At 40.8% G+C, this 12,671-nt stretch overlaps 2 protein-coding genes across 5 annotated transcripts in view; one reads left to right on the plus strand and one right to left on the minus strand.

Moving 5' to 3' along the window:
• Nucleotides 1–208: 208 nt before the first annotated feature.
• Nucleotides 209–3,320, minus strand: LOC117243382. Of its 2 annotated transcripts, XM_033510820.1 has the most exons (4): nt 2,683–3,320; nt 1,980–2,117; nt 1,556–1,878; nt 209–957 (listed from the first exon to the last, which is right to left on the minus strand). In XM_033510820.1, the coding sequence occupies exons 2-4, from the start codon at nt 2,018–2,020 to the stop codon at nt 920–922; spliced, it is 402 nt and encodes a 133-aa protein (XP_033366711.1). In that variant the 5' UTR covers nt 2,021–2,117; nt 2,683–3,320; the 3' UTR covers nt 209–919. The 2 variants fall into 2 exon arrangements, with proteins under 2 accessions (XP_033366711.1, XP_033366710.1); XM_033510819.1 differs by lacking the exons at nt 209–957; nt 2,683–3,320 and having other exon boundaries at nt 1,311–1,878; nt 1,980–2,261.
• Nucleotides 3,321–3,706: 386 nt separating this feature from the next.
• Nucleotides 3,707–12,671, plus strand: part of LOC117243353 (protein lozenge-like) — a 37,259-nt gene continuing 28,294 nt past the window's right edge. The window contains exons 1-4 of one of the 3 annotated variants that reach the window (XM_033510755.1): nt 3,707–4,083; nt 4,165–4,810; nt 5,771–6,001; nt 11,427–11,540. In XM_033510755.1, coding sequence (XP_033366646.1) covers nt 4,555–4,810; nt 5,771–6,001; nt 11,427–11,540 — 601 coding nt within the window. In that variant the 5' untranslated portion in view covers nt 3,707–4,083; nt 4,165–4,554. Of the gene's footprint in view, nt 4,811–5,770; nt 6,002–11,426; nt 11,541–12,671 lie in introns of all 3 variants that reach the window. The other 2 variants (XM_033510754.1, XM_033510756.1) reach the window with 2 other exon arrangements.

The following is a 12,671-nucleotide window of genomic DNA, read 5'->3' on the forward strand; positions in this document are numbered from 1 at the left end:
ATCTCGCTTACCTCATAACGAGCTTTACAATCCGACGTTGCTTCGAAAATATCGCACAATTCCTATATTTCATTTAATTAATTAATTACTAATTCATAGAATAAGTAACAATCGCTATCTTTTACATATCTATAACCACACGATTCGTACAATTTTCTGTTAAACTACAACACAATGCTACCAAAGAAAATTTATTTCAAAAGATCTCATCTTAATTGATCATTAATTCACAAGACAAATAACAATGTCTAACTATTCTATCTATTAAGCATTCCTAACCACGAATTGAATTACCACATTATTTATACATTTTCTTATTAAAAGAAGCAAACTACCCAATTAAAAGAAAAAATCTCAACTTACAGATTAGAAAAATCAAGTAAAAAACAATAGGATTACATCATGGTCGAACAACCATAAACACACGTGACAACTGCGATAGATCTGGCCGGCGTCTTTCGCGTAAGTAATTGCGGTTTCACGACACGCAGACCCGATTTTTGCGGTAGATCGGTGTGAACCGACAAAACCGATCGGCGAGGTGTCCCTTGTCCGCGCTTCTCACTTTTAAAGACAGAGAGATAAGAAAACGCAGGTAAAATCGGCTACGGGTCGAAGCACCGTGCCACTTCCGAGGGGTTAATTACATTCTTGCGAGCCCCGCACGAACGAGTGAAACCGCATTTTGCTTCCTCGATTGCACTTTAGCAGACCACAGTGCAATAAACGGTAGCGTTGCGGGAACACGCCGACCGGAGACCTTTAAAGCGCCTTACACCATCTTTTCGCGTATGTATTCCGGGAAAATTCTTTCCAACTTCAACGAAGTTACGTATCAAGTAATATCGGTGCGTCGTCGGGCTGGATCGTTTGACTTCACCGGTTAACTTCAAAGGGTCAACGGTTATTTGATTACAGCTTACTCGAGTATTTTGTGGCAGTTCGGCGTTCTTGCAACTGGAAATTGAAAAGGATTGGTCAGATTATAGGATGTTGAAACGACATGGGAGAAATTTAAGTACTTCATTGAACTGTAAAAGCTGTATACAAGACACATAGATAGTAATTTGATAGCTGATTTTCTTTAGAAGATGTAATAATAGAATCGTAAAGAATTTTCGAAATATGTAAAAGTTATCAAATTATTACTGTAATCTATTATGATACATTATTCTAGAAATACCATTGCTTTTCAAATTGGGGTACCTACCTACGGATGACGAATCTAAATTTCTAGACTTGAATTTACTAGAAAGAAAGAATTTACTAGAAATTTTGAAGAATTTTCAAGATATACAAAGATCATCAAACTATTAGCATGATTTTAAACAATTTAGGAGAACAATCGTGATTTTCAAATTGAAGCAAGGAGGAATATCTGAAGAGAACTCGTCCAAACCTAAACCCTATCAATTATCATTACCAGCCAACTTATATGTCTAGTAATAATGTTTGGCGTGTGTGTAGAAGGTAGATATCTGACCAAAGATACAATTCTACAAAGTTCCCGGTGGATTGAATCTTGCAATGGATATCAGAGGTAACAGCTTCCTACCTTGGTAGAGTAGAGACAGGTGGGGGGTCACCGAACAAAGTTCAAAAGAGAGTAAAAGAGACGACGGGGGAGAAAAGGAGGAGGTTGAAGGTGGCGGTGGTACGAAGGAACAAAATCCCGAGGGTGGGGCAAACGATCCACGATGCGGGAGAGTCCCACCCCCACCTGCTCCCGCGATCACAGGCTCCGCCTCCAGAAAGCCGCGTGACGTCACACAGACACTTGTTACGCCTTGCTGATACACTGGGTTGCCACTTGGATCTTGTAACCTGGAGAAGTCACTCTTTTCAACCCCTATGAGCGACTTTTGTCCAAGTTTCAAACTACAAAAATCAAGATTTTTTTATTATTCCGTTCGTTTTCGTCACTTGGGGTTTATACAATTCTACGATATATTGAAATAGATATTAGAGATGTAACTCACTAACTTAGAAAAGCCACTTTTTTCCTATGATTAATTATCATCAGTTTTTAATGTATTCTCCAATTTATAAACATCAAAATATGTACTCTATTACTTCGTTTCCTTTCGCCAATGAGGTTTTATAGGGTTCTGTTTAATCTGGAAACATCGGAATAAAGGTTAGGTGAAAAGCAAGCCATGATGAAAAACATTTGAATTTCCCTCGCTTCCCAGAAAATTGAATAACTTTCCTGATAGTGCATGCGAATATTATCCTGTTATATACTAGGAATTATTAGAATCCCCGACTATTCGACTATCAATTATTTCAGAAAAGGATATGAACGTTTAACGCCATTCAGCAAGATTACGAAATCGCGGGTGCTGAAAGCTTGGCCCGCTTTGAAAAAGAACATGATAACACACGGAGTTTTGATGATACTTCCTCCTTATCGGTATTAGAACTAACTAAAAGACTATGTAGAGAAATGACTAATTAGCATGAATTAGTTCGACCATGTCAAATATTACATCAACGACATCTATATGTTTTATATATATTGGTACTACATGATTGGTCGAATCGGGTTTTGATCAGTTGCAAAATCGGGCTCACTAGCATATGCAAATATATTTATAAATGGATACAATTATAGATAGCAACTACGATGACACATGGGATTTTCCGTAAATTCGCTGTAGCCATGAAACAGGTTGGATTTACCTTTCACGATATCGAAATGGCCTTCAATGTATCTTTTCTCCTGTACAGCTGATTAATATACTGTATCTCTGGATTTTTACACATTATAAGGAACCTAAAAGTGAACGAATGGATACTGTTTTCAATTCTTTATGATTCAACTTTACTTCAAACTAACCTAATTACTGCATTGTTAAACTGAATGTGGATACCGTGGATACTAGTAATGCTTAATATTCTATGATCATACCTAAATGGTTTATGCGAAAGGTTAAATGAATGATCACTTTGTAACGCCACCTTAACGTGCACTTTACGATTCAACTTCATTTCGAGCTAACCTAAAGCTCACAGTGATAACATTCAGCACTCTTTTATATTAAATGATTTCTGTAATTCTTTTCTCAAAGCTACAGTTATAATTTGGAACACTTACTTGTGCTAACTAAACTGTGCCAACGCCACTGACGCTTTCGATAATCGCAAGCAGTTCCTATCGAACGACCTATAGATCGAAATCCTAGTTCCTTAGTGCGTGGCGCTACTTAACCTAATTTGCACGCCCTTATTCAATTTGATTAAATATACAAAATTAAATACACGTACTACGTTCAGCAATTACGTTGAATAACGTTATGTGCACATATATTAAAAAGTGATGGTGTTTTTAAATTTACCTTGGAATATACCATTATTCATGTCATCTTGCAACGAGTAAAAGTAAATCATTTGCTCCTAGAGAATCGAGCACTAATCGCATACTTCTATAACGAAACTAATTAACAGTTTGAGATATATTAAGATACTGAGTACATTAAAACCATTTGATCAAATACAATCGATTACTAATTGATATGATCATTTGCCATGACTAACACAATTTCCCAGTAGTTGAACAATGCAACATATTCGCCGGAAGCTGGCGAAAAACTCTTCGCGTGAGAGAATAGACTGCGTATAAATAAGCCGAGAAATATGAAAACGCGAACACTGGCCAGAAAACGAGTGCACTCGATCAGAGGGCGGGCGATCTAACAGTGGGGATATGGAAGAGAGGAGGCGCGGCGGGAGGATGATGTCGACGGTGGGGAGCTTTGGAATTGCAAGGCTTAGGCCGTCCCGGGCCGCTTACGCGGAACACGCGGCTGAAGCCGCGCCGCCGGCATTACGTCGCGCACCGTCGACCGCGACTGACGTTCCTGTAATTGTGTTTCATTCCCAACCTCTATTTCGATGTACCGTGTTTTCTCGAATCTACAAACGAGCCTCGTCAACAATCGTGTCTGCACATAGTATCGAATCTTTGTCGCGAAACAAAAGTGAAAGCTTCTCATTTAAGCTGTCATTAGACCAACTGGTGTCAGAGGTTCGGAAACCTCGGCGTACCTCGCGTCCAGCAACCTGTAGGAGCCTCCAATCCGGGTAAAAACGTGTTACGTCATCAATAAGTGATCGTATAGTTTAATAATAAATCCTTGATAGATCGTGCATCGATCTCTGTAGTGACACCTCGCGGACTAAAAGTGCAATAGAGGGGAGAAACAGTTTCTGATTGGAGGTGTTACGTTGTTATTCGATAAATATTGTCATGGCGTTGGCGGGAAACGAGTAAGTTTATGAGCTGTCGTTATGGAACTCGGAGAAATTTCGAGAACGCCGACAATACTTCGTACGTATTATAAGATACGATGAATGTGTCGGTAAGTATCCTGGATATCCATCGTGTGGACCAGAAGTGGAGAAGCAGCTGCTGGAGGAGGAGTTACTGGTAGCAGCCAGGAAGTAGATAGCAGGCTCCGGTGGAGTGTATAGATCGAGGAGGCAAGTGAAGTCACGACGTCTTGCCCGGAGGGTGCGTGCTTGGGCGACGAGGGGCGGCTACTGGCCGATGGGATGCATCTACCGGTGGGTTCCGTGGGCTGCGGGGAGAATTACGCCACCGTTGGATCCCACGAAGGCGCCGGCCCGTGCGGCCCCTCACTGGCGCCTCTCCAGGGGGTGAACACCAGGTACCAGCAGGCCGACGACGCCGACGCCGGGGGAGGAGGTGGCGAGATGAGCGAGGGTGCCGCCGTCGGCGAGCTGTGGTGGACCGAGAGACTCGTCGGCGAGGCACAGGCTGAACACCCTGGCGAATTAGTTCGAACAGGTTCGTAATATTTCTAACATTGAAATCAGTCTGTCTTTAATCGTTTATGGAAACTTTGTAAATTTATTACGGTATATTTGTAGTGACTGAAGTAATTTGTTTGTGAGGATGTATGGATGGATGTGAATATTCATATTGTTTGTAAACTAGGATTACTAGGTTAGTAAAATTGTCTGGTTCGTTTACATTACATTACATTTACATTAATATGTAATGTGTTTTTGAAGATTTAAATGATTTGTTTGTAAAGTATATGGATAAAGGTTTCTGTTGTTCCTTTCTTTCTGCACTTTTGAGTCCTTTGCGATACAAGTTTTATAGTTTACTCGGTGAAAGGTGCGTGTTCGTCGTCGGTGGTCACCAATGTGTAGGAGGTTGAATGATGAGATTACTAGTAGATGAAATCGTTAATGTATTTAAAATTGTCAGTACAAAGTCCTGGTCGCGAAACGGCGTGTATAAAATCGTTTGGTCGCAGTTTATAATAATCCGTTTGCGATCGCGTCCGTTTATTTATAGTAGTCGGGGGGAAGTCGGAAGATTCAAATTTGTCTTTGTTTTACGGTTACATGTAGCGGAGTTTTCTATATGCAGTTTTCTATAAAATTTTCTATATGCAGTTGGTGAAATATCAGGTTAGTAAAAAATTATAATGTTTCTACGTAGATTCTTAGTCATATTAATCATATCTTAGAAGAAGACAAGAATAATGTTTGTACAAGTATACAATTAAATATGGCGGCCGAGAATAGAGTTAGATGAATTAAATTTAAGAACGTAAAAATCTTTATATAATCGTAAAATATCATTTTTCCCAAATATTAATTTAGAATATTCATTAGAAAAGTACGTAAAGTAATGCTTGTTACAAAAATTTAATTGCATCTGAAGGAACAGAACCAATTCTATTCCGCCTGTCTCTACAGCAAAGACACTAATTGCTTTTATAATTTTTTGCAGGATCTCCGTATTTTCTATGCAGTCAACTGCCAACTCACTGGCGGTCCAACAAGACGCTTCCGGTGGCGTTCAAAGTTGTCGCCCTGGGCGAAGTCGTCGATGGAACTCTAGTGACAGTGCGAGCGGGTAACGATGAGAACTGTTGCGCCGAACTAAGGAATTCCACTACCTTGATGAAGAACCAAGTCGCCAAGTTCAATGACTTGAGGTTCGTTGGGAGAAGCGGCAGGGGTGAGTCTCTTAAACAGTTCTCTCGGTTCTCATCCTTTTTTTCAAATACATACATGAGACATAACCTAACCTTTATCACGCCATTAGATTTCATAGTGATATAAAAATGAAATTAATATCTCGTATCTCTAAATGTAAACTGCTGACATTATAATGTTATACCTGAAATATCTAAACTAAAATCATGTATGTCTAAATGCAAACGTTTTTTAAGATTCTACATTAAAAAAACACAACGGTTAGATTTGAAGATATAGATCAATGATTGAAGATAAATGATCAAAGCTCGAAGCAACTGATTAAACGAGCCAATAGAGAGAGTTAGTTTTGAGGTTTCGAGTGTCATCGTCAGTGGCAGTTTGCTTTGTAAGTCGTTGAAAAAGCAGCCAGTAAATTATCTGCACGAGAGAGGCATGTACCGTGATTTCGAACCCCCTAAAAGCACGGTTATTGTAATCATCATCGTCATCAACTGGCCTCAACCCCGCTTGACTCGTCTCTCGCTTTTAAACCCTCCGCATCCGCGAGTTCCCTCGCATCCCGCTGCCCCCAGAGTCATTACTCGATGTCCGCCGGTAGCCCCGACCTAGCATCCGAAACAACTGGCCGTTAATCAGAAATCATCGTCCGTCGGCCAGAGAGAAAGAGGCTAAGTCTCGAAAATCAGGCAAATCCGATCAATGTTCCTACCTTGTTTCTGTAAAACACAAATATAAATTTCTTTATTTTTTAGTTTTAAGTTTATTTATATTACTAATTTACTTTACACTTAGTTTCTTTAGTTAATATGCCTCAAAAGTTAATCGCAAGGCTTTCTGAAACGGATGTATTGGTTTATGATGCAAAACTTTCTATTTCAAAAGCAATATTAAGAAAGATTGTAATTAATATTATACAGTTATTTGCCGTACTGTTTTCGTTTACTTGTCAGACCTTTACACCTAACATTATTTCAGATTTCTTTAAGTATCTTATTTATACAAAGTGAATAATCTATCCAGAAACTTTTGCACATAACTTTAAATGTCGAATGTATTTTCTTTCTAATCATATAGTAGATTTATTATAAAATTTTTATATACATATTTCGTAAGCATGAAGAGAATTCCTTAAGAAGCGTTACTGTATCAATCGAAGCGTAGTTAATATTAAAAAAGTAAAACTAAAGCTTTCAACGCAATTTACTCAGTTAGTAATTTTATCTTCGGATCCCATTTTTGAAAAGCGCCTCGATTAAAGCAGGCAGAAACGAATAGTCTGAGAGTTAATTAGAAATGTTAAATATCTTCTTTACCGTTTGCACTTTACGTTAGTTAATTCACTGTTTGGAAAACCGCAGTTGTTAAACTGCTTTAAAAGGTATAGATTAAGCTTCAATGCGGAAATTAAATCGTGTCAGCCGCGAACAAAGTTACACGTATCACGGGAACCGAGCTTTTAATAAATGATTGTCGAATGAATTGATCGTCCGGTAGCTTTTTAAATAATCCGTTTTTACGCCGATTAAGTCGCAGATTTCAGGGACGCGCGTGTACGTAGATCGGGCGACGATTATCTACGGACCAGCAGGTAAACTCATCGGGTTCTACAAATGCATTTTGCACCCCACGCACCGTACGATGCATTTATGAATTAACGAGCCGGACTGCTCGCGCTCGAGCTGTACGCCCGTCGATAGCATCATCTATGTTTCATTCGATTTCATCATGAAGTGCAGGGTCAGCGAGGTTCCATCCACCTCCTGACACCGGACACGCTATCCCCGAAATCAATTAGCGAAAGGGACACGTCCCTCGCCGGAATCCTTCGATCCCTTTGTCTAGTTTTTGGTATTTTTTTTCACTATCTCTCCTCGATAATCCGTAATACTCAATTTCGACGATTGACCAAACCACCCTCGTACCGGCCGCGACCGGCCAGTCTACCTACCCTCCTATCATCGAGGTTTTGTTTCCGCGACTTATTAATTTGATTGAATCCTACCGCACCGCTCCGATCTCCCCTCTCGATATTGCCGATTCGTCCAAGGAATTCGACGGAAAATTCGGAAGCGTCGAGCTTGAAATTTTCTCGTACATGAATATTAAGAATTCATCAAACCGAATCAAACGTGACCACCGTAGTCTGGCCAGACTAGATCGACTAATAATATATTCGAACAACAAAACGAAGTAACTACAACAAATCTTATCTAAAAGAAACATAAAATATACAAGATCAACGTTGTTGAAAGAGTTAAAGGAAGCAAGAGACTAGTAAGATGTTTGCAATTATCACCTTCCGTGAAGGCACGATATTTCTTCAGAGGATCGTAAACGAAAGGAAAGAGAGGTGGCTGGTAGCGCCGGATCAAAGAGAGGGGCTACAGAGGTTGAAACGGGCGTTCCATCATCGTCGGGACCGAGGCAGCCCCGTGCCTATAATTAGTAATATACCGCAGTCTATATCGACACGGCTGAAATTACCACCGATAGTAATTATTTGACAATTGCAGAGACATCCTGTTGCGAGACTCGGGACCTTCGTCCCCGTTCCACCGAACCCTTCGCTTTTCCATCCCAGCTCCTGGCTCTCCCACTTGGAGAGAGAGTAGCTACCTAGCCCTACGCGAGAGAGACCTCGTCTCTCTGCTCTCCGTTCCCCCTCCCTCCACCTCGGTGCCACGAGTATTAACGGACGGTTTCGAGTGGTTTCGGATGGTTGTGTGGGCGGTTTGGGATGGCGTTCATCTCATCCTCGGCACCGTTGGAAACGCACCGACACATCGAAGCGAGCCGGAGTCGCGCTGGATAACCGGCGATGTGGTGCACGTTATATAGGTGGCACATACGCGTGGCCCGGTTTTGTCTGTCGGTCTGTCCGTTCGTCGTTCGCGAATGCACAGCCTGGGTGTCCTGTCTCTGCAGATGACCGTTCCCATCATCGAGTATTAACCGCAGGTCCGGCCATCGGTGGGGGAAATCGGCCGTGCGGCATTATTAGCCCCAAATGCGATGGACTCGGACGATGGAGGGAAAGGGGCATTCGGGTGTCGTGCGCGGATTCCCTTCCTATCATCGCTTACGATATCGCTTCGGTCAGCTTCCGATACTTTTCACGCTTTTTTTTCACCCTTTTACATTCAACCCTCTTCTACTTTCTTATAATGGCATCCTTTTGCAACCATCTGGATTTTGTAAGTTATACATTGAAATTAAATGGCGTTCTTCGAGCCCAAGGCGTATCCTTGAATACAAAATCGTAGAAACGTCGAAAGTTTCTGTAGTGCCCAGCATAACAACGAGCGCTTTACTGTCTAGACAAATTTGCTACATTTACAACCGTCGAAAAAATTGTATTTCCTGTCCGATCCATCAACGACGAACGTTGTCATGCAGGCCGCGGTAAGAGCGAAAAGACAGACGTAACGGCGCGCGAATGCGATCGATGCGGCTAATCGATTTTAAAGCGAAAGCCAGAAAGAGGAACCGCGACACGCGCGATTTTTGGTGTTCTGAAACGAGCCACTTTGCGCTGGACCGAAACGATGACGATAACAAGGATGCAATGACGGGCGCGAGAGCGACAGCATCGCGGGCTCAGGGGCTGCAATGGGGGCAAAAGGGGTGGAGGGTGAGCGGCTGCACGCGGGGGAGAGGGCATGCTATAACTAGGATATAACGCCGTGCCTCTCTGCAGTCAGTTGCAGCTCCCGGGGGTGGCGGGGTTGGGGGTGTTTGATGCCGGTTATCATGTTGACAGACACAGCGAGGTGGACCAGGGTGCACCAAGGGGAGACAATTACAAATCGTTGACGTTTACGCCAACACAAACGACTATATGTCCGCGACACGTTAGATATCCTCTCTTTAACGCAAACGAAGGGCCTTCTTCGTATTTTCTCGGGTGTTTGTCGAATTTCATGGCCCAGATCTTCTTCCAGTTCCATTTAGATGTCGATGGTTTGGCAGATCGCAGAATTCTTTTCTTGAAACTTTGAATTTCTACGGAAGGAAAACATTGATGTTAAGTAATGTTTTTAATTTTTTACGCGAGAGTAACTCTAAATTTCAGTACGTTGTATGTCGATCCATCGCATGTCTTAAAAATTATCTCCTTATTTTTTATCAATAACAAAAGATTGAAAGCTATCAACAGTTACAGGTACCTTTGATCATGACAGCCGTGTTTCATGTATCCGTGTTCCAGTATCAATGAAATTTCCAAATGTTTTATATAACATACATGATATTACACGTGAACATTGACTGTATTAATTGTTCAAATACGTTCGCGAGCCACTGCTTATCGTATTAAAATTATATTTTTAGTCATAAAAGTAATATTCAAATCGGAAAATGAACCAATAATGGGCTTCTTCTCTTATCACCTTTATTTTTTATCCCAGACTGAATTGCAACAAGACGATCAACACCTCCTTCCTATAAAGGCAATCTATTTTTAAGTGGACCGTGCCGACACAAAGTAACTCGAGAAGAACCACGGCTATAATCCAGTTGACTTTAGCATCCGAAAAAGACAAGGGGTTGTTTCGTTGGAACAGGCAGCGAATTACCAAATGCATATTAGCGTGCGATGGGCCGTTTAAGAAAGTGTAGTCAATCTCCGCGACGGACGTTTATGGAGAGGGAATTAATATACCGGACCTTCAACTTCGAGACCTTCGTCGGTGATATATGCACACTGGTGCTCCACCCCCGGAACGTCCTTTTCTCTCCCGCTTTAGAGTCTGCGCGCTCTAAGAAACTCGCGGTCTCTCGAAACCTAATGGACGTGGATGTAATTGCGGTACGAAATCGTAAAGTATTTAGATCGAGATTCGCTCGTGGCACCACTGACCACAGAATATAGGTCTGTCGCGAATTTGTTTGCAACTCGATAGGTAATAAATTCCTCTTCTAACTAGAAATGTTATTACTTCTTATTACAGAATGTATATTATACAAAATTTAATTCGTTAGAATACAAGAAATATTATTCGAACGTTTCAGTAAATTTACATTTCGATCGATAATTAATTGTTCTTCTAACTAGGCTTCTAACAAACTTCTAACAAAAAGATTCATTCAGTATCTTCTTGTCTATAAGATTTCTTTAACTGTGAAATTCGATTGGTGATAAATTTCTCTTCTAAACAGATATTTTATTGTTCCTTTTATATAAAGAATCATTCTCTTGTATTGAAAATGTCCCGTCTGCCATTTCGAAACCGAGGTTTTATTATTTTCCTTGTGCCATCTTTACTTTGCTCCGTTCAATTTAAAATATTTAGCTACAGCCTGTAAAACTGAACAGGATCCTAGCTACATATGCAATAACGATATATCTTTACGAAGGAGTAGTACTTAACTTGATACTTTATTTTTAACTAAGGGAGGTACATATATATATCGTTCTTTTATCATATTCGATTTTTCTGTTTTAGGAAAAAGTTTCAGCATCACGATTACTGTATCAACGACACCACCCCAAGTGGCTACGTATACGAGAGCCATCAAGGTGACCGTCGATGGACCCAGAGAACCGCGCTCCAAAACGAGTGAGTAGATCAAACACTTTCCATTCTCTGGTAGGCCGTGGATCGCGAGATCTATCCGCGGCCACCGGCTGCTACTATCCGTGGATTCCCTGAAAATGTACCGATAATTCAACGAAAGTCCCTATACGCGGTAATGGGAAGTCATTACCGAGCAGATGGTGCGCGATGATGCAGTGGTCGACGTGCGTACCGCGCGTATGCGTGTTTTGGGTTAGCTATTCACCAAGCTGTACTACATAGACAATGCTTTTACCAGCACACTGCCGCGTGAAAAGTAATCCACTTACCGTAATATACTATGAAAACCTCGAAAAATATCCGTTAATTATCGATGCTTGACCATGCTTAATAACGGTGTCGTATGATGCGTATTTGCGATACCGGCTTGATATACAAATAACTGAAACCATCGTTCAATACGCTGTATTCATAGTCTTTTTAGAATTTAGAAAGAAGAAGGGCTAGCTTGACATTTTTCCAGATATTCTTTATGAAACTTGTCTTAATCGAGCGAAGATTAATTCACGAGTTGATGAATTTTTGTTTAGTTTGAGGGAATGCAGGGAACATTGGTACGTTTTAAGAAACACTATGAAATCCTCCAAAGAAAAATTATATGCCTCTTTAAGTTTGAAAAAAAGGAAGAAAATTGCAGATTGGGAAATCTTTGCAGATATTCTATAGGTATAAAAAATTACGTTAATCGAGCGAACATTAATTGAGAAGTTCCTGATGCGTTGCTCTCACTTTGACATCTGCAGAGCAGAGAAACGTACGTACACATATTGAATATTCGGAAACCACGGAGACAACTGGAACGGCGAAAAGCAGGAAAACAATGATTATTCCTGCAATTATTTGAAAATAATTTCGTTGAATCTGGAAATATTCAAACTTCAGCAGTTTTTGATTATCCATTATCGGTTTCACATAATGGTTCCACAAAATGTAAATTTATTTCCATAAATATTTTTCGATGATGCTCTCGTCGACGGGCGGAGAGAGAGAGAGAGAGAGAGAGAGAAATTCAAAAAATACAGAACGATTGTTCCAGCTTAAGCGAGTGCCACCAATTTCAGGCTTCCATCCGTAGAAAAAAATGCCTGTTATTTCGATATCAGATTAATAGCC

This window comes from Bombus vosnesenskii, unplaced genomic scaffold (genome assembly GCF_011952255.1).
Source record: "Bombus vosnesenskii isolate JDL3184/JDL3185 unplaced genomic scaffold, Bvos_JDL3184-5_v1.1 scf7180000013265, whole genome shotgun sequence".
Lineage (NCBI taxonomy): Eukaryota > Metazoa > Arthropoda > Insecta > Hymenoptera > Apidae > Bombus > Bombus vosnesenskii.